This window comes from Chrysoperla carnea, chromosome 3 (assembly GCF_905475395.1).
Source record: "Chrysoperla carnea chromosome 3, inChrCarn1.1, whole genome shotgun sequence".
NCBI classification, from domain to species: domain Eukaryota; kingdom Metazoa; phylum Arthropoda; class Insecta; order Neuroptera; family Chrysopidae; genus Chrysoperla; species Chrysoperla carnea.
This window is the reverse complement of record NC_058339.1, coordinates 88,585,195-88,612,547: the sequence shown is the minus strand read 5'-3', so window position 1 is coordinate 88,612,547 and position 27,353 is coordinate 88,585,195. Positions and strand designations below refer to the sequence as shown.

Sequence of the window (27,353 nt, the reverse complement as noted above, 5' to 3'; positions counted from 1 at the left end):
CGCAATAAATTTTAATATCAAATATATTTAATTACATTTTCAATTTCAAATATTATTTCATATTTATTATTTTAAATTTTATCCATTTTTACTAATAATTGTATGAAATTCATTGTAAAATGTTACCATGTAGTTTTCATTTTACATTTCTATGAATTTATTTTTAAATTAAAACAGTACAGTGCAAGTTTATTTTCAATTATATAAAAATGGCTATTTTAAAAAAATTCGTCGCACAGGAGCTATTGAAGGAAAAAAAAACACATTTTTCTAAAAATCGGAGATTGCAGTCTAATTTTTAAGAATTTTTATTACAAAAACTATTCGCCTAGAGACAAAATCACAAGAATACTTTTTTGCTTAAAACTGATCAAAAAATATTTTTTATTTAAAAAAAATTCAAAATTTTGTACTTTGCAAACCCCTTTACCCCTTGTTTATCTGTCGATTTTTCTCATTAACGATCTTAATTTTTCAAATACCAAAACCCTTCCTGATATCAAATTTTATTCAAATCAGACTTAAATTGCGACCACTAGAGAGTTTACAGACAAATTTTACAAATTTTAACGATGGTCATTTTTGACATCTGTTAGGTAGCATCGATGAACATTTGAAGAAATTATTCCAAAATTCCATCACCTGTTTCATCTTTTCGTGGTTAAATTATTTTCACGTAAATTCCATTCGATTTACTTGAAAATTTTCAATTTGTAAAAATTTACTTATGCGGTTGGCATTGGTAAAATTAGATGCAAAGTTGTAATTAAATAATGGTGCATTTGGTTGGTCATCTAGCCATTACAACTTGTTTTTGTTTTTAAATCGTTGCTTGATTTAATAAATAATTTGTGTTATATCCAACAAAAGAATTTTTTTTTATCAATTCAATAAATATGAAGGCAATTGATTATATAAAGCAAAACACAGCAAAATTTATTATGAAAACATATCATAAATTTATTATTTTCAGATAATACACTTTCTTGTTTTGAATTTTGTGTATAGAATACTTTCAAATAAAATATTCAGACATCTTTAAACAGACTTTGATTAAAAGGTCAATATACTGTCTTGGAAAAATTTTATGATTTGGTCAAGCAATAACAGCTCTCTTTATTGACGATAGTTTCGACCAATAATTCGGATTTTGATAATTTGTTTTAAAAAAAAAAGATATTCCGACTACAGATGTAGATTTCTAGAGATATTATTTCAAAATAGGCATCTTGAGCAAATTTTTTTATCACTTCAAGTGAAGAATCCTCACTGCACGGGCAGAAAGGCGAAGTTGGTTTTTGAAAATCTTTAGAAGTACGCAAAATATGAACGTTTTAAAATTTCTAATTAAACGAAAAGGAAGATATAGGTTAGTGACGCCATTGTCCCTTATCATCATAGAGATACATATAAAAGTTTGTTTTGCTAAAAGAAGAAAGGTAACAATCTTTGAATGCTTTTAACTTCTTCGATTTTTAATCAATGTTAATTTCACTTTCAAATTTTGTCATGGTATCAAGTCTAGTTTTACAATTTTATGCGTAATATGGCAAATTCGACATCAGGCAACCAACATAATGTTCATCTATACAGGTTTCAGTCCCAAAAAAATGCAATTTTTACTCTGAAAAATCATTTTGACACTATTATTAAAATAATCATCCTAAAGCCATGTTATAGAATATTATTCGCTTAGTAATGCTTGACATGTAGAGATGCTGTGGTTAACTACTCAATGACAGATGTCACCATGAATGTGATAATTAATTGGTAAAAATTTGTACAATAATACTTCAAAACGTTTAAGAAACATTGACGAAGCATAACTTTAGTCAAGAAATCTGAGTAATATACTCAATTGGGAATAACTTAACCCATTACAGTCAAATCGAATTCAATTTAAAGAGAATATATTGATAAAATAATTTAAAAGCAACTTCTGATATCTACTGATATCTTAGAAATTCTAACTGCAATTTATTATTGTTCTTTGAAATACAATCATACTTTCAAACGTCGGAATTTATTTATAAGTTAGAACTTCAGAAGACGTTAACATCAAAGTACCGTTATATGTATAGAAAAATTTGTAAAGTTTGATGATTACCTATAATTCAATTGATAATATTTCTAAAACAAATACTAAATTCATTCTCTATACCATTTTCAATAGTTTACGTCAAACGTTTTAAATTTAAAATCTTCGTAAACGGTAAAACGTTTGTTTCAAGAAAATTCATGAAATTTAGTACGAAAAGGGAATACCTACAAACTTGTAAACATAATTTGTATGAGGAAATGAGACATTCTAGTCTTTCATACGACCAAAGTTTATGAGATGAGACAATGAAAAACTTCGAACGAGCTACGTTGCAAAAATTAAAACCCAATTTTTTGGTCCAGAAGTGAGTATTTATCTCGATTTGACTCTTAATATACACAGAATATAATGTATGTACCGGTATCTTTGATAAATATAAGAGAAATGAAGTAAGTGACTAAGATCACTACGATCCACACTTGGTGAATGTGTTTGAATGGACAGACGTGAGACGAACAGATAGACATTAGTACAGTACACTGTGTATTATGTAGTTGGTAATGTTAATGTTTGTTTGGTGCAATGACCGGGTGACCCTCTTATTTTTCTTTACTTTTTATTATCATTTTTATCTTCTGATATTTGTTATAAGAAAGAAATCTTATGTTTGTGTATTTTTAATCATCATTTGTTGTTCATCAACCATTCTGTGTGATTTCTTATCACCGCCACCGAGTATGAACGACCTACTTAAAATTCGAAACCTTAAGAAATTCCCTGTCCTAAAAGCGGTAAATAAAACGGATTAGACTAAAGGATTTGGCCAAATTGGTTTTAGCAAAGCTTCCGTCAAATTCTTCAATCTTTTTTTTGAGCCTCACGATATCAATTTGTATATTTTCCATTGACAAAAACTGCTAAAATACGGACAATGGTTTGTTTTCTGACAAAATAATATACAATATACCTTTAACATTTTATTATCACTTGCAACTCCTAAACTAATCGATCTCCGATAATTTTCGAACAGACTCGGAAAAACGGATTTTTAATCGGATCTCGGAATGCACACATCAATTTTAAGTAAATTTTTAAGTCTGGTTCAACATTTTTTTATTTTGTTCTATGCTTTTTAAGACTGCAGAAAATAGTCGATCAGGGAATGAATCCGATTCTAGTTGACCACGCAGTAAAATATATTCCATCTTTAAATACAGATAACTTTTGTTTGAAACATTTTCTCATAAAATCAAAATACTGCAATATATAAACAGCTTTGGACAATTAATTATGTTAGTTGTGAAGGCTCAGTAACAAAGAGGACTCATTTTTTTCAGTATTAATGACCTAACAAAATTAAATAAATATAAAAATTAAAATAATCATTCTTCTTTCATTATGCAAACATACAAACACATGTTAAAAAATACCTAAAAATAAACTTGAAAAAGAAAATATGTAAATGCAAAAAATATGTGTTCTTTGAGTGAGTGAGTGAGTGTTACTGGAATTAAGGGGGCGACATATTTTTATTATAATATGCAAGCAGTTATTCAGAAGTTTTGTTACATTTTAAATTATAAAATAAATATGTGTACGATTGAGTTGGGATCTCTGTGTATATTATAGTCTTGTTTAAATCAACACTAAAAAGGCGTTATTGGTTTAAGTCACGTTTACAGAGTGTTACAAAAGTATTAATATGTAAATATAGAGCAAAAAAACATGACTCAAAAAACACATAAATACATTTTATTTATTGACTCACGATTTCGCCGAAAATTTCTCCAAATTATAAGGCTCCATATTTTCAATTTTCGTATTTTTTGGGTCAAGTTTGCACCATAGTATAATCATCTTTCTTCTGATACCAATTTCAATTGATTAACAGATCAATGTAGTTGTCTATATTGACATACCTGTTCATATGGTATGGAGATCTACACTGATCTGTTAATCGATCGAAATTGGTATCAGAAAAAGGATAATTTAATATCTAAAATAAATTAATTTAATTATAAATGGCCATGAACATTTTTCGATAAAAAAATGTATGATAGAAGGGTTGAAAATCAATAAAATATAATAAAAATTATGTCTCAACTGGCTATCAGATGGGTGAAGATTGACCTTATAACCGTCTTTTATACTATGGTCGCAATTTAAGTCCAATTTAAACTAAATTTGGTTTTCAGAAGGGTTTGGTATTTGAAAAGACAAGTGCGTTAATGAGAAAAATCGACAGATAAACAAGGGGGGGGAGGGCTGTTGGAGTTTGCGTAAAGTACAAAATTTTGAATATTTTTTAAATAAAAATTATTTTCGTGTTTTTTTATCAGTTTTAAGCAAAAAAGGACTCTTGTGATTTTTTTGTCTAGATGCTTAATTTCGAAATAAAAATCTTTGAAAATTAAAAATGCAATGTTTAATTTTAAGAAAAATGTGTTATTTTTTCAATCTCTTCTCAAAATATCTTATCTTTATTAGCGTTTTTCTCAAAATAATATACTTTTTGAATTTACATCCTTATTTCATGGAGAGTCTTATTCGGTTTTTAATACTATACATTTAACCAATTTCCCTGAAAGACTCGGTATAATAAAGTACAGTGTGGTTGATGAACTTCATTAGCTATAACATTAAATTCAATTAAATAAGACATTTATATAGTATTATTAATGCGTTCTGTTGATAAATGTTGTAACACAAAGGGCTTATAAATTTAATGTCTATCACCATACAGTACACCACCAGTCACCTACACCCACCTACTTGCTGTTTGTTCTACAGTCTACAGTCGTTAGTAACACTTATTTTAAGAATAAAACGCGAATAACACATATTTCATTCGCAAATATTTAATTAATATTACGTTTTAAAAACAAAAAGAAGATATTTATTCATAGTTTTTGATAAAGTCTAAAAAAACTGGGGAAAATAGAAGATTGAGAACAATCAAAATATACAGATCGATTGGACATTTTATTCGCAACAACTTTTCTAATAATGCCCAGTTTTTAAGAAAAATAAAAAACCATCAAAAACACGGAAAATGTCCATTGATGTAGATTTTTCAGAAAATATGATAAGAAAATCTCCTACATGATCAATGAATTTTCTAAAATAATTTTAATTGATTTTAAACTAAGATATCAAATTTTCAATTTGTAATACCATGAAATAAATTTGTTTTAAAGTTATATAAGAAACTTTTTAAGCATACCTTAATAATTGCAATTATATAACATACCACAAATTCTGTAAAGTGTAATTACTATAACCATCATGCTTTTATGTGAACGAAGTTGGTCCATCACATTTCTACCTAGATACGTTAGCCTAGACCTATAGTATTACATTGAAAAATAAATTGTAAGGAATTAAAAAATAATTTTTACAAACCTCTCACAAGTGCTACATTTTGCTAAAAACCGACCTAAACTTAGATATAAAACGTATCATAAAAATCATGTATACATTTAAAACTGGAATAGCTTAAGAATATACGTACACCAGGGCAATTTTGGATAAAAGGCTTGATTTTTTTAAAATATGGAGTTGGACACAAAGGCTAAATTTATTCTGATAATTTTAGAGATACTTGCCCGATTATTAAAATAAATAAATAACTTCAAAAGTAGGCATATTTAACACTGGTCGTATGCAAAAACGTTAGATGGATGATATGTTTTCATAGATATCTCCAAAACTAGTCGGTGGAAATTAAAACGTTGTGCTCGACTAATTAAGGATGTATGAGCACGGTAGTGAGGACAAAAATTAAAAAAAAAATTTTTTTTTTTCAATTTTAATGGTGAATAATGTTATAACTTGGTAATAATAAGGCGAAAAGTAAGAGTAAAATTTTTCAATATCTGAAGTTTTTTTCAAAATATTAAAAATTTTATTTAATTATTCAGCTTTCGATATTTCGAAACAAGGTAGATATCGAAAAATTTTATTCTTATTTTTCATCTCCGTGAAGTTAAAACAAAATTCATGATAAAAGTTGAAAATAAGATACAAATAATTTAACCACAAGTCTAATCTTGCCTTGGCGCTCGTACTACCTTAATAACTTAAATTAAAACGTATAAATTAAACTAAATTTAAAATGTATGCGAAAAAGGGCAGGGAATTTGGTATACGTTAACTTTTGCTTAATAGTAACAACTAACAGTGATCTTAATTGTCTCTCCTGTCCGACACATAAGCTTTCACGTATTCATTTGTAAAGATAGTAAGTTGTAATTACTAGAAAATGAAGGACGAAGTTCACATACGTTAAACACATTATCTGACGTACAAAACTCGAGATGGTAGTCTTATAAACGTAATATAAAGTTGAGTATATGTTTAAAAGTTAATTGTATAAATTATCTTTTTATGGTCTTCATAAGAACAGAACAGTGAAATATGACCTAAGTAAATGTAATTCCTTTTTGGACATAAATTATCACTTCAGTATGTTTCACACCAAAATTATTGTCTTGTTCATACTTCATACGTTCGTTCATACGTACATTGTAATTAAATGGTTAGTTAGTTTGAGTATTAAAACTAATTTGTTCCAAGTTAATTACTAGATATAAATCATATTTCACGCAATTTACAAATTATTATTATCATTGTGGGTCAATGTACGATATTATTTTCCACTATACTACCATATTACCCTGTTACTTACTTCAACAAAAGTAAGATATTGGGTCATGTACGATTTTAGTCTGTTTTTTTTTTTTAAATTTTGAATTGTAGAAAAAATTTTTATTAATGTTTTTAAAATATTTTGTGTAAACACCTAAAAAAATGCATAATGCAGTTAATTTGACGACTAAATGATTAGTTCTCGAGATATCGAAGAAATTTTTTTTAAGGTTTTATATAGAATTTCGAACGATATAGAAAATATTCGATCAATCATTAGTTGAATCCGATTTATGTATTTCTTGGATCAACATTATTCTACAGGTTGGGCAGCGTTAATATATTATGGCTAATAGCTCGGTTTATAATTAGCAAATAAAAAAATAACTGAGACAAAAGTTGCAGAGTTTGATGGGGAAATTCATGTCTGGCATCAGATTGCACCTAGTTCTCCGGGCTACTTCACTAGTCAATTTAGATGCTAAAATTTGAGAGATAGATTATCACTTAAAATTAGAAAATTGATCCTCATAAAAAACATTTTTTATTTAAAACATTGTTTCGAAAATAGTTAGCTTTCGGAGTAAATGTGACTTAAAAATATGTTATTATTGAATTTAATCGAAAGAAAACACGCTTACTACAGGAAAAAGCTTTTGCCAAAAGTTGTCAAAGGGCATAGTTTGACCTACAATTATCGATAAATTTTAAGCGTATTTTCCTTCGATTAAATGTTATAATGACACATTTTTAAGTCACATTTCCTCCGAAAGCTAAAGATTTTGAAAAGAATTGTTTAAATAAAGAATGTTGAATGTCTTTTTATAAGGTTCAATTTTCCAATTTAAAGCGTTATTCTATCTCGTACCTTTTAGAATCTAAATTAACTATTAAAGCAACCCGAAAAACTAGGTCCTGTCTGATGCCAGAACATGATGTCCTCCATAAAACTGCCAGTTTTATTTAAGTTACTTTTTTATTGGTTAATTAAAAAACGAGCTGTTAGCTGTTATATATTAAAATGATCCACTCTTTATAGACCATGTTTTATCAAATTCGAAAACAGGCAGCTCTTTTTATTCTCTCGACTTTTTAAGAATGATTATCTCCTGATATCATAAAACTCTAATAGAAAAATCATACAGAATTGCACAAAAAGGGCGATTTGTCGGATCGATTTCTGGCTATGTTTTTAAGACGATCAAATGAACGGAATTTTCGTAACATTTGGGTCTTAATTACTCTTAATCATCAGTAAATCAGAAAAACACAGGATAAAGAACAGACAAAAGTGGAAAAAAAATATAAAATTAAATTATTGATCTGTATAAGTAAAAGTCAATATGAATCAGTTGGTAATGAGTTTCAAAAAACGATCATTAAAACATTTAACGTATACGAATTCAAGATATCGACTGAAAAAAAGTATGTTTATTCGGCCAAAAATTCTCCTTTTATTGAGTCGCTAATTAGTGTGGCTTTAATGTTTTTTTAAAATAAGATAAAAGCATAATATATCATACTACGAAATCGGGAATAATCGGTGAATTATGAAAATTGATTCTTTTTGGTTACCCTGGGAATATTCAAATTTCACGCATGTAATCATAATAGAAGAATTTGTAAAAGTATTCCTTTAAAATTATGCAGCATCAGTTATTTATCTTCCTATACATTTTATTGCAAAAGCGAGAGAGGACAAGGGAAAGAAAGCGACAGGACAGTAGACATGGTAGGTTATTTAATATCGTGTGACATAGGGCTTTAGCTATGTTCGTGTTGGTAGTTTGGAGTAATGCAATGCAATGTAGATGATTTATTTAATATTTATACGAACATTGCGATGCGATTAACTAATTATGTTGTACTACATGACAGTAAGTCGTTTATATTAATAATATCCATTTATTTTACAATATGTTTTATCAGTAATGTCCATCTTGATTATATTCTGCTGTTTATTTGTGAATTATTTAAAAAAGGAAAACTTTAATCCTATTTGGAATTTAATATGAGCCTAAATGGCCGAGCGGTCTAAAGCGTTTGCCTTGGCTGTTTGTTCATTTAGACTTAGGTTGCGGGTTCGAATCCAGGCAGCGGCAATGTGAACAATTTATAATTAATGGGAGTGCAGAATTGATCACATTGTCGTCGCTTGGATAAGAACGAAGTAACCGACTCCACCCACATCAAAATGTAATTGTAAAATATGTTTGTAATTAAAATAAATAAAGATAAACAAATAATGATGTGGGTGGCCCATGTTATAGACGTATGTCTGAGAAACGCAGGTTAAACCCCATTATTATTATTATTATTAATATGTGAAAAATTAATATCAAAATTTAAAATAGATAAACCAACTACCTAAGCAAGATGGAAACCGTTTTGATACCTTCATTTGGTCTTAAATGCGTGTGCACAACTTTTTCGAGCCATATAATTGAAGAAATTTTTGCTCTCTTTTTATTTTTTTGCTTGTAGATCGAAAACGATATGTGCGGTGGAAATTCAATGGCATCCGTTCAATATTAAAGAGGATTAAAGTCTGCGCCGAGTAAGCATTTAAAACTTCGAATTCGGTTTGGTGGTACAACCGAAATCAAGAGTTAAAAATAGAAAATTTTTTTATTTAATTGCTAACTTTTACTTTGCGACGTTTTATTCGCCGTATCTTTGAAACATATTACTACTGTTTTGAAAAACCCATAGAATATTTTTATTATACATACAAACAACTTAATTTTCAAAGACTACATTTGGCATCAATTCTAAATCGTTTTATGTCCTTCCCAGTTGCACATTTTTCTTAAATATTTGGTGTGAGGCCTAAATTTATTGCAGTGTTACGGCCAAGAACATTTCAAAGCCTGATCAGAAAACTGGTTATATAAATATTCATATCCTGCCACTAAATTATAAAATCTCAGTTTACACCTAAATAAGAAATTTTCTGGGTTTCTAACATTTGATATCCTCTTTAATATTGAATGAAATGACATTTTCCATCCGATGTACCATTTTTGTACAGCATGCAAAAAACTGAAAAAGGAGTAAAAATTTCGCGGTTATTTGCCTCCCAAAGGTTATACACACTTCCTGGAATTGTGAAAACTCGAATTACACATCTTTAGGACCAAATGGAAGATATTAAAATGATTTCCAGCTTGCTGTAAATTAATTTCCCAAACCCCTTTTTATAGATTTTATTTGATTAGCCTTTTGTAACAAGAATTTTAACAAAAACTTGGATGGCTGCTAACGACCTGAAAATATTTGGAAGTTCGTGAGATTCGTTATCAGGGAATAATCTGATTAAATATAAATTAAAGCTTTTGAAGATTTGATTTGATACTTCATTCAAATTTTAGTTTTTGGGTTCGATTTAACTGAGTAAGTAAATGATTGTTAATAAAATGGGTAAACGAGCTTTAGTATTATTTATGTATTTTTCTCATTGCGAAACATCAAACATGCCATTGTCTGGAATAAGGATACCTTGGTTACGTCCTTAAGAGAATTCTAATAAAAATTCCAACATTTTTGCATACACATGTTATTTTGCTTTATTACATTTTAAAGGATTCCCTTCTTAAGTTTGAAAAATATGTAAATAAGGTTAATGAACTGGTAATCTAGAAGAGAGTTCGAAAGATAAGTAGGAAAAAGGGTGTGTCGTATTTTGTGATTATCATTCAGGGTTATTTGTCCAACGATAAAAAACGACAAGGGACAATGAACACGACCTTGTTTTTAATATAATCATTATCTTTTGGTGCGTTAGTTAAATATTAACGCATCAACATTGTTAATAGTGTTTAGATTACAGCATGTTTCATGAACGACGATACGTAAAATTGAAATCTCTCAAAAATATTCCATATCATACAAGATGATACACAACGGGATAACTAGATGTTCTAACAATTACTTACGGGATACTTTGTTTTTGAAACCTCAGCATCGAATGTTTTCGTGATTTCAATACCCATTTTACTTTGTACCAGTAAATAAAAGGAATACAATTTTTTTCGTATTATTCCAATCTCGTATAATCATTTCACGTTACATTTATATCGCTTAACGTTAACAGAAAGAAATGTCTTCAACCAATTATTTATAATGATATTTCCACATGTACTACGTCACAGACAGAACATTTTCTGACAAACAGAACTGTTTTTAACCCCCGAACCAAAAAAAGTGGTGTTATGAGTTTTACAACTATGTGTGTCTGTCAGTGGCATCGTAGTGCCTAACTGGATGAATCTATTTAGAGTTTTTTTTGTTTCGTTTGAAAAGTAATTTAAAGGGAAGTGTCCTTAGCTATGTTTCAAGTGCAAGTTTAGGATTCCGTATCCGGAATCACTAACAAATATCCGGGGACGATCGTCAAAATTGGTTTAATTTGGAGAAGGCTCTAAGGAAAAAGATAATTTAATGAGAAGTGTACTTAGATACATTTCAAACGTGAGTTTAGGGCTCCATACCCGAAAAATTGGTTCAGTTTGGAGAAGGCTCTAAGGAAAAAGATAATTTAATGAGAAATGTACTTAGATACATTTCAAACGTGAGTTTAGGGCTCCATACCCGAAAAATTTCTCGGGTTTTTTTTAAAATTTTGTAAATATCACTTGTTAAAGTAATACCATTTTCGTAATTCCGGACCGTTGTCCCTGGAACAATCTGTACAATATTAAATTTGTTTATTTACATAGAGAGACATAGGCAGGCCAGCCACAGTCACTATTAACTAACCACACCTAAAAAGGTAATTTTAAAATCAAGGGGATCTGTGTTTACAATTTGATCGTTTTACAAACTGGCTGTTATGTTGACTTAGTGACTGACTAACTGACATTGTTTGTTCCATCGATAACACTCACAAAATAAAAAGAAAGTCAATTAAAATTAAACGTTTTCACTTATAAGTCGCTACACACACACACCCAATTTATTTGAATTTAAGGTAGTTCCATTGCTTGAACTATTGTAAAATGCACGTTTCAACTGACTTTAACGAATTTTTCACAGGCTAAGAATAGTTCTTGCTATTAAATCCCAAAGTTTCAGAAATTTTGACCGTTTAGAACTGGAGGAAATTAATGCCTAGATAGAGTGATTCTAAAGGAAGGTTCTTATGTATAATACATGCATAATATAGTAGAGTAAGGGGTTAAAATAGAGATTGAAATGGATGTGCTTCAGAAACTTAAAAAATTGTGCATCGATTAAGCTCAAATATTGACAAGATATAAAACCAGCTTCAAGGATTATTTTTATCAATTTTTAACCTCCGGGGGTTGGAAAGGTGGAGCGATGGAAAAGTGGGATGAATAATCTAATATTTTCAAATATACCCAAGTGGGGTATCAAATGAAAGAGCATGACGAGTCCATTACAAAACTGTAACCCCAACGCAAGGGAATATGGTGGAGAGGTTGAAAGGGGGGATGTTGCCCAGCGGGTAGTTCACAGCTAGTTAGTAATTTTATACTATTTTTTTCATGACAACGATGAACATTACCTATAAATTTAAAATTTAGTTTTAATAATATATAATTAAAATTATTATTTACATTTTTATGATAAAAACTACTTGACATCCATAATACGAGATTTTACACAAGAGCTTAACATCAACAAATCAAAACTCGTGTATACGCTTTAATTAAAAACAATTTGTTAGTTATTTTTTCTAATTTTATTTTTAAAAAAATTTGTTTGTTTACAAATGTTGCATTTTAAAACTAATTTATGCAATATTTTTATTTGCAATTTAAATAAACTGTAATCTGTGTACTCTATGATGCATTTTATCATCTGAAAACATGTTGAGATAGGGAGTCCTCCCTTTATTATAATTTAATGATTCCGTACCATAAATTCTTATAAGGTTTGGTACAAGTTTAGAAATAATTTTAATAAATAATTTTTAAATATCTTTTACAAGTGGATTCCAAAATGGTTTATTGAAAGAACTATGTCTTTTTTTCCCCACTCTTTATTTTCTCTTTTCTCTTCACGGGTTTCAATTCAATAAACTTTAAATTCATACCGAACCCTTGATTCAAGAATCTAGTTCGCGCTTCTCCTCTTGAATTTTATTCTAAATAGAAAAAAAAAAGTTTACATATTTTCCATGCATGGAAAATTAACATTAATATAATATACATTGTCTATTAATTATACGACTTTTCCTCCATTCAAGAAAAATATCGCACTAATTTATTTTTCAATTGCTTACATTTTGTTCAATTGTATATTTTTTCCGTTAAATATTTGTTGAAATATTCAAATTTGTAAGTTTGATTAAATAAGTTCGATTGTTAGTTGGAATACTATAATCGATGTAAGTGTAGATTTTTACTTAATCACAAGTTTGATTTCATTATAGTGTGTATAGGGTGCCTAAATCTGAGTCACTATCTCTCGATTTAATTTGAAAAATACTGAGGTTGTAGCAACTTAGCGTTAGAACAACAAAGTTTGATGATAATTGCATTATTATTTCATTATCACTTGAACAGAAAACCTTCATTTGAAATAATTATTTGTGTGAGTATATGATGATGATCATATTTCAACTTCTGAATTTAATTTAACAAAATATAATATGAATAATAAATAGAATTGAACAAAGCGATACATTAACATATATATTATAAGCACTTGAGCCACTTAAAACGCAAGTACTTTGTAAACAATATCATAATACTTTTCATAAAACCCGCTCTTCAAGTGCTACTCGCTTCATCTAACTAACATTAACATTAACATTATTCATTGAAATTGAAACCTTTTTTAATGAAACCATATTTTATTTTAAATATTTATTTACTCATTCAAAAATCATTTTTAGCTTAGGATATTTCGCTACCGAAAAAATGAAAATGATTAAAAAATTTGAAATTTTAATTATCAATTAATCATCCTTTTATACGTTTTTTGTGAAAATTCATTTCGATTCTTTGAACGGTTTATGGGAAATTAAGTATCAAAGTCAGTGTTTCTAACCAAAAAAAAGTTTTTCATTTTAATGCACAGTTCTTAATTCTGGTATGATTTTAAAGCTTAAAACTTGAGAAATATTATTAAATGTTTTTTATGTAAATGGTAAAACTAACATTTATTATGACTTCTTACTGAGAATCAACTTGAAATTTATACAGAAGGCGTATTAAAAACTCATTAATCAACATACAAAATTTCAGCTTTTTGGTAACACTTTCGTTTTGGTATCGAATACATTAATTGATTTTAATCATTTTCTTTTTCGTGTATACTTGTGTCCTGCCGACAAAGAATCTATTGTTTGAAACTGAAAATAACCTGACGAACACAGCACAGAGTGTAATTGTTACCCATCGATACAGAATGATTACATACTCAGCCAACGTACATCGTACTTCTTTTTATTTTTTTCTGGTTACCATAAATAAATTACACTACATAGTACGTATGGTATAACAGACATAGAATCTATTGTTTGAAACTGACAATCACCTGACGGACACAGCACACTAAACAACACTAAAGTAGTTAACTCCAGTCGTGCGTCGGAGCTAACATATACATTTTTTTTTTTACTAACGGAGTAATTATTCGTCAAGAGAAAAATGTAATAGGAGCTAATTTGATAACTGGCTTTAAAAATTCAAATTCTCTTAGAAAAAATGAAGGATTTTTGTCAAAATTTTCAAAAGATAGATTGGAATACCAAAATACTGGGTTGGAACTTCTCATTTGATTACTTAAAATAATAGTAAATTTAGTTATTTGCCGAGTACACTTTGAAAGAAAAAGAGTTGAAGATATTGTAACTCCTTCTAAAATACTTTTTCCCGTTAAACATTAATTTTATTTCCCTTGGAAACAAGTTTTAATTTCGTTGAAGATAAATGACTTCCGAGTAAAATGAGTTTCCTAACACTTTTCAAGAATCGATTAACCTAGTTTTCCAACAAACAGTCATTTATTTATTATAAAAAAAAATAGATTTATCGTTTTATTAAATTAAATTAAAAACGCCAAACAAACGCATCTTTTGGGAGGTTTGCATGTTCTCAGATAATAAAAATTTAATTTAATATTAAATAGCATGTAATATTTATTTATTACAGACATTAAATTCTTCTTCTATTTTTTTTTCTACTTGTGCAAAATAACAATTGTTCAAGTTCTCACAATTTAATTTGTTGTTAGTGACCTTTATTTTAACATTTTTCTGTTCTATTATTTTAATAACCTATTATTTATTAGACCAACAGGAAAGTAGTTTTCTTACAGGGATAATTATTGATGTCGAAAAGTGACATGGAAGCGGAGAAGGGAAATTTTATGGGAACTTGATTCATTTGAAATATCGTATCATCCATCATAATTTTAACTTTTGAAATTATTATTTCCAATTTTTTTCAAAGTCATTTATTTGCAACGAGAATTATTTTTTTTTGTAGAATTCTTCCATAAAAATTCCCTACTTAAAACAATTTTTTTGTAGAATTTTTGCCATAAAAGTTCCCTACTCAACTCAATTTCAAAATCTGGTACACTGAAAAAAACAGATTGGTTCTACCACCAAATATTATAACAAAATAGTGATGTGATTGGCACAACCACAAGAGCAGATTTATGAGGTTTATTTAAAAAAATTAGATTTCTTCGAGTCGGATTTGAATGAGCGACATATGGATTACTATTGATTTTAGTGTCCTAAGTCTACTGCTTAACTAAGTGCGCTACCGATATATATTATAAAAATGATCAGAAATGAAGTTTATTTCAAACTTTCTGTAAATTAGTAACAACAATCTTCATGTAGTTCACTTAACCCCACATTGGCTAGAAATGATAGGTTCGTAGTAACCAAATTCTATATTTAAAGCAAACCTAACTATATTCCAACTAAGTACAATTTTATTTTACATCAATAAAATGAATGACTTTAAACTAAAATCAATCTCTTTCATAGAAGTAATGATTTGGTTTATTTAACTTCAGTGATTTTGTACCAATGAATTCATATTTTAAATTCAATCCCATTCTATTGTAAATGTTAAAAAGTATTTTTACTTTATTCCAATATGAAACGGCCAACTTCTGGGAGGTTGTCATTATTTTAATTTTTTTTCATTGCACAGTATTTAAACAATTAACTATTTAATATAAAATAAATTTCAAGCACTTATATTCAACATACTTTTTTAAATAAAACATTTTGATTTATTAAAATTAATAAATGGAAAAATATTTCATTTCATTAATCTAATAATTTCTATTTAAGTTTGATTACAGTCATCAAGTGTTGAGATTTTTTTTATTAAAAAAATTATTTTTTATTGAATGTAGGTGTTTGTGAAGAGTGCTACGGAAATTTAAATTAATTTGTTCAAAAACCTACGAAGGAAATAAATCATTTAAGGAGTTCATATATTTCTAAGAACGTAACGAAATATTTTAAAAATGAATTTTTTTTAAACTTTATTAAAATAAACATTTAGTTGTAGAATTAATAGTCTGATGATTAATTTTTATATTTTTTTCCAGCCACAAAATCTCATAAAAAAATGTTCTAAAAAAAAATAAATAAACAAATTAAAAGATATTTATGAACTTATTAAAACAAACAATGGGGTCTATAAATAACGAAAAACGTGTAAAAAGCGTTATTATTCTACCTCTAGTGATTATAAAAATCTAATGAAATATTTTAAGGAATTATTAATGAGGAAAAATAGAAATGAATACCAAACAATTGACTTGAGTTAATTGTTGAAATATCCTGTATAGAAAGTGTTGAATGTCAATGCTTGCTTTATTTTTTTATAAATTAGAAGAGTTTAAAATGCTAACACAATTATGGCGACCTTTCGGCCGCCATTTATTTGGTTTTTGAAAATTTTGGAAAATATTTTCTAGAATTTTTTTCTTTGAGAATCTTTCACATGATCACTAGTTGAAGCCACTTGCCAATTTTCAACTTCCTATCTTTTATAGTTTTGGAGAAAACGGACACCAAAGTTTTGTCCTAATTTGCGCCCTCATGTTTCAAACAAAAGTTGTTTATTTTGTTATAAGGAACTTTTTTACTCTTAAACTTCTGTTCTGTCTCTAACGCTTTACAAGGTGGGTCCTACGGACCCAAGACCCAATTCACCTATGTTGCTCATTTACGAACTCAAACTTACTTTTTATGTCCTGAGCGATATAAAAATTTCAGCTTGATATCTCTTTTCGTTTTTGAGTTATCGTATCGAGGGACGAATAACCGGAAATGAACTATGTAAGTGATTTTTAACCCCCTGTGGCATCTTAGCACCTAAACGGATGAACCGATTTGGTAATTTAATGGGGAGTGTTCTTGGCTATGTTTCAAGTGCAAGTTAGGGTTCCATATCCGGAACAACGAAAAAATTTCGATGATCCTCGCAATCGGTTCAGTTTGGAGAAGGCTTTAAGGAAAAGGGTAATTTAATGGACAGTTTTGTTAGATTTGTTTCAAGTGTGAGTTCAGGATTCCTTACCCGTAAAATTTCTCGGGGGTTTTTAAATTTTGTAAATTTCAGTTGTATGAAGAAATACTTCAAAATTTTGTTATATTTCTAAGCATTATACACTTTGGACTACAATTTGTATACCTTGATATATTTCAAATATACATGGTATAAAAAGTACCAATGTGCTTTTATTTTTCCCTCAGTATATAGGGCGGCCCGTAATGAGAGCATTGAATTAATTCAGTGATATTCTTCCAATATTTATAGACGAGATTTTCTCAAATATAGCGATTGAAGATTATTCACGGGTTTAAATTTCAAAAATTCTTCCTATTTTACTTTTCAAATAATTGTTGTATAAAATATTGAAACAAATTTTAATACTTGAATTTTTTTCTTTTCAGAATGTTGACCATAAAATGAAATTCCGTAGCAAGAAAGGACAGTTACCATTCGTTGAATTAAATGGTGAAGAAATTGCTGACAGCACAATCATTCTCAAAGAGTTGGCACAACGTTTCGATAAGGATTTGGATGCAGCTTTAACACAAGAACAACGTAATGTGGCTCATGCTATGGTTTCCATGATTGAGAATCATTTATTGTGGGTAATTTTATGGTGGCGTGCCAAGTATCCTGAACAAGTGTTGAAAGGATACAAAGTTAATTTACAACATGCACTTGGTACCAGAATACCAAATTCATTCTTAAACTTCTGCTTCAAATTCCAATTTGGACGCAAGGTGAGATTTTCGATTTGAATATTTTATAGAAAATTGTGATGTCCTTTAATATTTAAGAAAAATTTATTTACTATTTATTGAAAACATTTGGAAAGACTTTTTATAAGTTGGAAATCAACTCAAAACTAGAACATCCAAAAATTGAATTGTTATAGAGCGTGGTATGTTAATAAATAGTAAATAAAATTTTGGGAAATTGAAAAAAAGTAACAAAAATATCCTCTTAGAAATTCTGTACGAATCAATTATGGAATGTAGTACTGCATTGATGAAAAATTGGATCAAATAAAATGAATTGCTATTTACTAATTTGCAACGTTTCGATAAAGACTTTGAAACATTGCTAACTAGAAAATAACTTGTTTTAATTCCATGCAGGCCAATTTTTCGCTAAAGCAATATTAAAATTTGATTATTTGATTATAATAAATCCAAATTTAATAGGTTTGCGGCCAAATTACTTAGGTGTTAGTCAACATCGCACCGTCAATCGTAAAACTGCTAAGAGTTCTCAAAGCGAAGGTCTTAAGCCCCCAATAGAATGCCAAGGATGTAGCGTCAATCTTAATTTTAAACTGATTTCAGAAAGAAAAGAACCGATTTTACTCGACGGATATTTAAAAAAAATATAGTCGATGCGAGAAGGTCCGCAATAGTAGTGAAGGGTTTATCTAGTTCACATTTCCGCAACGCTAAATTTGTCGGTTCAGTCTCATCAGAAAACTGATTTCAGAATGGCTGAAAATCGGCTCAAGTGAAGAATTGAGTCTAAAAATAACAAAAATCAAAACGTCCGCAAGGAAGGAGGGATGGGGTTGGGTGTTAAGTCAGTTCTTAATCAGAACTATAACTCAAAAAGTATTTTGACGGATTGACTAAATCGCGCCCCACCCTACATTAGGGACGAAATTATTTTTTAATTTTTAGTCAAATCATGTGAGTAGATATTCAGCCACATTTAGCCACTCTAGACCTCCCCCTTCGTCGCCACACTGGACGATCTAGCTTCGATTTTTTTGGAATATCTGTCGATTAAAACCGGTTCCATTTTTTCTGGAATCTGTTCAAACTTGAGACAGATGCTACATTTTTGGCAGTCTATTTCGACCCAAGCCCTCTGTTTTGAGAACGCGAAATAGGCTTTCAATTGATTAAGGGCGCGGTGCTAGGCTAACAGCCAAAATTTTCTGTCTTCCTGAAATTACGGTTGGCTGCCGACCTTTAAGGAATATCTAGTTTGCAAAATTTTCCTATTGGCATCCTTACACGGCTTAAATAAATTAAGTGCAATAACACGTTATGCTTTGTACTCCTAAAGTTAATTCTGGGCTTTTACTAATAACTTCGAATTTAATTATCAAGAATTTAATTTCTGTGTCACCAAAAGGAATCTAAAGAAAATATCTGTCAGTGGAATTACACAGTACATTGATAAAAAGTTATTTTTGTCAAATTTTCTGGAAATTTTTGGATATTTCTGCTTAGAGTTATTCTTCGTGAGATTTGTTCCAGTTTTCTTCACGGCACAGAAAATTCATATATCCAAAAAAATTAAATAATTAATGGATTAATGATATTTTTGTTACTTTCGAATCCATGAAATAAAAAATTGTTTGCTATTCAGGATGGAATTATTTTCAAATTTGAAAATAATGTGTACATAAACTTTTTTAATAACATTTTTGTCACTAATGCGTGAAAATTTCTTCATGCGCGCGTTTTAAAAACAACTAAAAAACAAAATATTAATCTGGTGCTGTTTTTTGCTTTTTTTTAATGTTTTCTTTTTTGGGGCTTTTTTGGTAATGGCAAGCATGTTTTTATTTATTTAAGTTCTTATGTTTTTAATGGGGGGTTTATTGATGGGGGCAGTGGTTCCAGGGTTCCAAGAAATTGAAGGCGCAAGGTATGGGAGTTCATTCCGCTGAAGAAGTTGAACAATTTGGTGAACGTGATCTCAAAGTATTGTCTGATGTTCTTGCTGATATGCCATTCTTCTTTGGTGATGAACCTACAACTGTAAGTATTCTATAAAATAGGCTTTTGTCCCAAATTTGAAAAATTGTTTTATACGTTACTTTAGTATCTGATTTACACCAAAAAAGTATTATTTAAAAAAAAAAAGAAACACAATTTGCATTATGTATTTTCCATTTTCAAAAACCAATTCAAATTTACTTCGAAGACAATCTATGTCATGGCGTCTTGAATGACATCACGACTTGGCATACAATCATTTTTGTGTATGCAATTTTAAGCATTTGTAATCAACTAACCTATTTCGTTCCACTAAAATGTAATGTTGTTTACATTGCGTTTATTATGGCGCGACGTAATTTCTTCAATACTTTCTGATTGGTCACGTGACAGGACTAAATATCTAATTTTACTAAAATTATTTTATAAAAATAATAATAATCCTTATTTTTTATGAAAAATAATTTTGTGTTATTATTATCTACATATGATTAATCATCAGAAACTTTTATCCAACCGATTTATTCTTAGTGGACAAAAGCCTATTTTTTTAAATTTTGGATTCATTTTATATTTCTATTTTTGTTTTTAGTTGGATATTGTTGCATTTGCAAATTTGGCTCAAATTTATTTCATTGACAAAGAAGTTAGCTATCCATTACGTGATTTTATGACTGAACAATGTCCAAATTTGGTTGGTCATGTCAATCGTATGAAGGAACGATGCTTCCCCGATTGGGATGATATGTGTAACACACTTGAACTTAACTCTCATTTACCAAAACCAGCACCAGAAGAAAAGGACAAAGATAAGGAAGCTGCTCAAGATGAAAAAGAAGGTGGTGACAAAGAAAAAGAACCATCTGATAAAGATATTGAAAAGGACATTGAAAAAGAGAAGGTATGTTTATTTTAATTTCAAAATATTACAAGTCTATTGATTTTATGAACTTTCCCCTGGGCCCTCCCAAATCTGTCCATCATCGAAATAAGCGAACGTGATATTTTATTTGCATACTTTTCTCGTTAATGTTTGAAATGAAAGCCAGAAAATAATAGCTGCGAGAGATCCAAATGCTCTTCAATTTTTACGGTTCCGTGCCCGAAGGGTAACCAACCCTATTACATAGATCCCGCTGTCCGTCAACAAACTGTATTTCATAAACCACAACTCCATGGCTCTCTCTGCCAGCGAGTTGTATCTCATAAACCGCAACAGTTATGTAGTTGAAATTTTGACGAGAGAATGTATTACTAATAAAGGCGTAATTCCACTGAGGCAAAAGTGAACGACATATGGCTTGATATTTTTTTCCTAGTGTTGCCTATTGTAAGCTTCCGACTATATGGCACAAAATTCAATTAAATAATGCGTGCGGAATTGTTTCCCTGCATCGCATGCGCTTTGTCGTACATGAGTGTAGCATGCGTCTAAAGCGATTCCATTCAGACAACTTCATTTTGATATATATTCGGAGAATTATGGTAATCGTCAATCAAAGGTGTGGTTTTTTTCCGATCCGTTGACTGTTGGATAGACAGGCAACTACAGTCAACTTGTAGCATGCGACAAGGAGACATATTTTTTGTCGCTTTCTGTTCCTTCTATTGAAAGGCTGTGTCTAGCGTTCGTTAATTTCACATGCTACATGTTGCCTAAATGTTGGCTCAGTACAATTACTCTTCTCCCAGTATCTATCCGACTCTGTTTTTCTGGTACAGTAGGCTTGTATTATTTGTTAATCCTTTTTTATCTGAAAGACATACAAATAAACTTTCCAGTTTAAATTTTACAATAATTTTATCCATAATTTTATTTTCTATAATTTTTAGGCCGATGAAAAAGAAAAAGATATTGAAAAAGAAAGTGAGGAAAATAAGGAGAAAGAAGCAAAATGAACACATCCAATAATAACAAAGTAATCAGTATATCTTAACTCCTTTTAATCCTTTCACTGCCGAGGTATTTGTTGTCCTTTTTCATAAAAAAAAAGTCCCCATGTGTCCCCCATTTTTAAAATATAAACAAAAAAAATAAAATTCCCCATAATCCCAAATAAATCGTATATTAATCAAATTTTTTTTAGACATTTGGCCTTCGTGTCGTTCGTCGTACGGTACCTCGGGCCATAAATTAATAATAATCCTCATTAATTCCCCTCAATTTTATTCCCCCGTCAATCGTAATTAAAATCCTAACTGTATCATCAGACTTATGTGCAACAAAATATCTAGTTTTAAGTAACAAAAAAAAAAATAAAAACCACATATTAACCGACATTTTTATATTAAAAGAAGAAAAACAAAAGATTTTACACAGGAAAATAATTTTTGATTTCGTAATTTTGGAAAGAATCCATTTTCGAAGGCACGACTTGATATGACGTAAGATGATGGATTTATTTCAAAAATTGTGAAAAAAAGAGTCTGGATGTATAGATTTTTCGGGGAAAACTTTAATCTATTTTCCGAGATAAATCTACGTATACAGACTTAAAAATTATTTGGATATTATTCATTGCTTAGCTAAGAAACAATTTTATTTGTAAAAAAAAAATAATTATTAGTTAGATATTTTTATTGTAAGTAAAACGTTCGTAGATCATTCGACATTTCTATCTTTTTATTTTTTTTAAATTTTACTACTAGATGCTGCCCCACTCCCTATCTCTTTGAAGCCCTCTTAATTTAGGGCTAACTAAAAGAGTTTTCAATTTACATTTTAATTAATTTATATATATAAAAGTATGCTCTCTTTTCTATCAGAACATGCGTATTTCGGACAGCGTCCTGTAGGACTTTTAATCTTTTTGACATCATACTTGCTCTCTCAGTTATATGCGAAAATTTTGTCGAGAATAACGTCTATAAAACTTTCCCACCATTGCTAAAAACGTGCGTTTACAAGAATGGTTGAAAAGTGGTAACGGATTCTTTATAATTGCGTGATATGATCCAAGTTTTCATTTTCCATTTCAAATCATTTTTCATTTCATTTTCGTAAGGTCATACATGTCTTAACAACTCAGGAGTTATTTTTCACAGGATAGTGAAGAATCCCTCCATAAATACAACGGATCAATGTGATCTTTCAACCATATTTGTGGGTAGCCAACTTTTCGCTATATAACTAAGCGTGTAAATATGTTTAATTTTAGTAAATGTATTTAATAATTCCATGTAATAACGGCATTTAAAATAACCCATTCCACCATTAAAAAAACAAATGAATAAGAAAATAGTGTATTTGTAGCTTCAAATTTCCCCCCATTTATAATTCTATTATTAGGAGAGCGGATTATAGTAAACTCTTCCTTTTATTCAAATTTTATTTTATAGTTTTTATAGTTCTTAAAGTGATACAGGGTTTTTGGGCGTACTTCAAGGTTTCTATTATGGGCCCACCGAAGTAAAATATTTTTTTCAACTCAGTTCCAAAATCTTTAAGGACAATAAGTATTTATTTAATTAAAATTGAGCTAAGGGAGAGTGGATTAGGGTCTGCTCTTGGACCATTTAACGTATACATTTAAAAAAAAAAAAGCTCATATGATAACTACATAAAAATTAAGGCAACCATTAGTTTTTCATTGTAGATTTTTGTATTTTTTTAAAATGATGATAAAAAAAAACTCAATTTTTTATAATCGAAATTATTTAAAAACTCAAAAAAAAAAAACGAAGTATGTCGTCTTTAGTCGATGTATAAAAATTTAATTTGAAGCTCAAAATAATGTGAATTTTTTTAACTAAAAAAAAATTAAAAACGTTGTGTAGTTTTTACATTGGACAGAGAAAAAAAAAGATGAACGCATAACTTTTTTTTGATTTTTTAATTTTTTTTTTGTTTTAAATTTATTATTTTGATTTTTTTTAGTTTTTAAATATAATGAGATAAAAATAATATGTTTTAAAATATAATATTTACAACTATGTTGTATAAATAAATAATGATGCTATTATTATGATTTAAATAAAGTTAGGATATTTTAAAAAAACCAAAAAAAATTTCGGTTCTTGTTTTTTTTTATTTAAAATCTATTTTTTCAAGTTGAGGGGGGCTTTTATATTTTAACATGCAGTTAATCCAAAATTTGTAGGGGAGGTATCAACACAAAATTGTGGTCGCAAAAGTATTAGAAATCAAGGAATAAGTCTAAAACCGAGAAAAAGTTTTTTTTTTTAACTTTAGTGGGGCTTTAATACTTATAAATTTAAAAAATATTCAATGATAATATGATTTATTATATTCGAAATACGGGGACAGCCTAATTATGCTGCATGTTAAAAAAAAACTTGCTAATTTTATTAGAATAATAGCACCATTCCCCTTTCCTATTTTTATTTTTAATAGGTAATTTTAAGGCAGAAAATAAGAACTTGGAAATCACGTTTGAAAAGGTAGGTACTTGAAATGTTAATATTTATTTACTTGATTGATCTTGAAAAAGTGACTTTTGTTTCGTACAGTTTGTTAAAAAACTAATGTGATAAAATGAATAACAAATATCTTGTACCTTTGTCTAACTTATTACTGACTGCCCGAAACAATAATGAATCGTACTTAAAATGAAAAGGTCTATTAAAAAAATTACATGGTTTTGAAAAAACTCGTGAGTAGCAGAAAGAACTTCATCACTAATATGCTTTTTAAAGAAATTGGATTTTGTTTTTGTCTTGCCATGTTTTTAAAAATATGAAGTGTTTACTCGAAGGAGCCTGGTAAGCATTTCTTCGATGTTAACCCCATTGACATATAAATTTTCAACCCTCCAACTCAATTTGATGGAGCTGTAGAGATGCACAAAGCTTTAAAATCGTCTCACGACCAAAATCTTCTTTTTACTTTATAGATCCGAGGCACCTGAATTATCATAGACATTTTCTATGTCTATGGTCACGTCATTACTGGCATACAGAAAAGAGACTGTGTCAAAATGTATTAAAAAAGAAATACCCTGCAAAAATTTTGGGACTTATTTAGATAATTATTCAATGTCGTTGCCGCATTTCAACTCACAACACGTATTTTAATAGTTGACAAATCGAATTTTCTTTCTATGTTTAATTGAATCTTATTAAATTCTATACAACCAATAAAAGAAACATAATTCTAATACTTCATAAGTTTTGGGTTAGAAAACAGAACAGCGCTTTGCAAATCAATTATTTTGTCATTAAATCGTGTACTTAATGCGTATAATGGAATGACGGATGCAAAAACTGGCTTTTATGAGGAAGAATGTCCAGTGGAAAAGAGAGACCTGCTGCCTCCATTATTTTATAGCTGTCTTTGTAAATTTGTGAATTTGATTAAAGAAAATATGAAACAAGCCGGGGAATGGTTTCACTCGAATGACCCTTGAGGTCCACACGAATAACTTCTCAGTATAAAAAAGAAAAAAATAAACAAATACTCGGCCGATTCGAAACGATCCGATCGAATATTACTAATTTTTTTCGGAGCATATTGCTGTTAATATGTTTTGATCGACATCGCAACGAAGGCGGAATCATTTTTTGATCGCGCGGTATCGATCAGAAAAAAATGACAATGAACGTACGTACGTATACATACTTCTTCTCCAAATTGGTATTAATATCTTGTCCTGGCCATGAAACGTAAAGATATGTTTCATAAACGTAAAATTTCGGTTTCGAATATAGGACCCAGTACAATAACTTTCTATACTGGGGGGTTATTATATAAATAAATATTTCTAAAGAATTACAAACGTGTTTTTTTACTGTCAATTTTCTTTATAAATACAATATTTTCTCAAAATTAATAAATATATTTTATACAAAAACAATAATTATATTAAAAATAATATAAAGACAAAGCGTATTATTTATCCATCATAAAGTTTTTTTTATATTTAAAATAGAAATAAATATGGCGATTGGATGTAATTAAAATGATCGTTGTTATTTGTTAGTTTAGTTTTCTTGAAAAATTAGAAAAGTCTGCTTGACAAAGAAAATTTTGAAAGTTTATTTTAAAGTACAACCGAGTAGCAAATGTCCGATTTTTGAAAATTAATCTGAATTCGAATAAATTAAGAAGCATTAATCTTCTTTGTGAAAATAAGTAGTTAGTTTTACAAGGGAAATTTTGAAAGCCTGTATTTAAAAACAGCCTGTGAGAGTCTATTTAAAATTAAAAAGAAATGTGTTATGCCATGACAGGCGTTGTTAGCGAAACGAGTTCCCTTCCTTAAATTAATTTTTAATAGCGTGCACAACTTTTTTTTAAACATAAAATTTCAAAATTTCCTCTATATGCAAGAGTGGAATCGATTTTTCGATACATGATCTCATAATGAAATGGACATTTTCTTTAATTTATGTTTAACTTTTCCGGACGTTTATTTTTATGGTTTTATAAAATAAATTTTTGATATCTTTCATGTAAATTGATATTCATTGCTGGTTAAATTATTCAAAATGAGGGTTGTTATACAAAGAACCAGATATACAAAAGCACAGATTTAGAACTATATACAAAAGCATGGATATCGAAATCGGACTAATCGAGGGTAAATTCAATCGATGACAAAAAAAAAGACGGTCGAAACTTTGTAAATTATAAATAAATTTTATTCAATCCGTAATAGATCTTATTTGGCCAATATAAGATCTATTTCTGTATTTTCTGGACAGAATAAGATCTATTTTTTAAATTTAATACCAGTTTTCGACATAAATGTTGTGAACAGAAATTCGGTAAACTAGAAATGAATCTTATTCTACTTTTAATAGATCTTATTTGGCCAATATAAGACCTATTTCCTAAATAGAATAGGACCTATTATTCTAAATTTAATACCAGTTTTCAACAGAAAAGTTGTAAACTAGAATATTACTCTATGATCTTTTGATCAATAGAAGATCTATTTTGAAACAGAAAGACCTTTTGTTAATTTACTACCAATTTTCTGTTCTCTGATTTTTCTAAATTTTCCTTCGAATTAATGATTTAATAACGACAAAGAAATGGACTACTTAATTCAATCGCCATATTTTCAGCAAAATATAAAATCTCATTTGAGACAGGAAATTTATTACAATAAATTACGGAATCAAAATTTGATTTATTATTATAATTGGAGTCAAAACTTGAATTACTATTCAAATCAAAGTCAAAACTTGAATTATTATTTAAATCGGAGTCAAAATTTGAGTTATTATTCAAATCAATTTCATCATGAGAAAAATTAACTTGTTGCCGGCAACCATGACATAAATCTTTTGGATAACGTATATTTACGCTATATTTTTCACAATCGTAAAGTCCTTGTTTTGGTAGTGAATATTTTCGTTTTTTATATGTTTTAGAAACTTTGTGTGATCGTTTGTGATCATTAAGTTTTTGTTCAGCATTCTTTTTGAAGCTTCGTCCAAATTTAATATTTCTTGAGTCATACATTTTGGTTCTTTTTCTAA

General features: G+C 28.9%; 1 protein-coding gene across 2 annotated transcripts in view; it reads left to right on the top strand.

The window, feature by feature from the left end:
* The window catches only part of LOC123294718 (failed axon connections), a 133,680-nt gene extending 110,217 nt beyond the window's left edge, over positions 1-23,463 (top strand). The window contains exons 2-5 of one of the 2 annotated variants that reach the window (XM_044875840.1): positions 17,592-17,930; positions 19,812-19,949; positions 20,500-20,808; positions 21,741-23,463. In XM_044875840.1, the coding sequence (XP_044731775.1) occupies positions 17,592-17,930; positions 19,812-19,949; positions 20,500-20,808; positions 21,741-21,806 (852 nt within the window). In that variant the 3' untranslated portion in view covers positions 21,807-23,463. Of the gene's footprint in view, positions 1-17,591; positions 17,931-19,802; positions 19,950-20,499; positions 20,809-21,740 lie in introns of both variants that reach the window. The other variant, XM_044875839.1, reaches the window with a different exon arrangement.
* Positions 23,464-27,353: the final 3,890 nt, after the last annotated feature.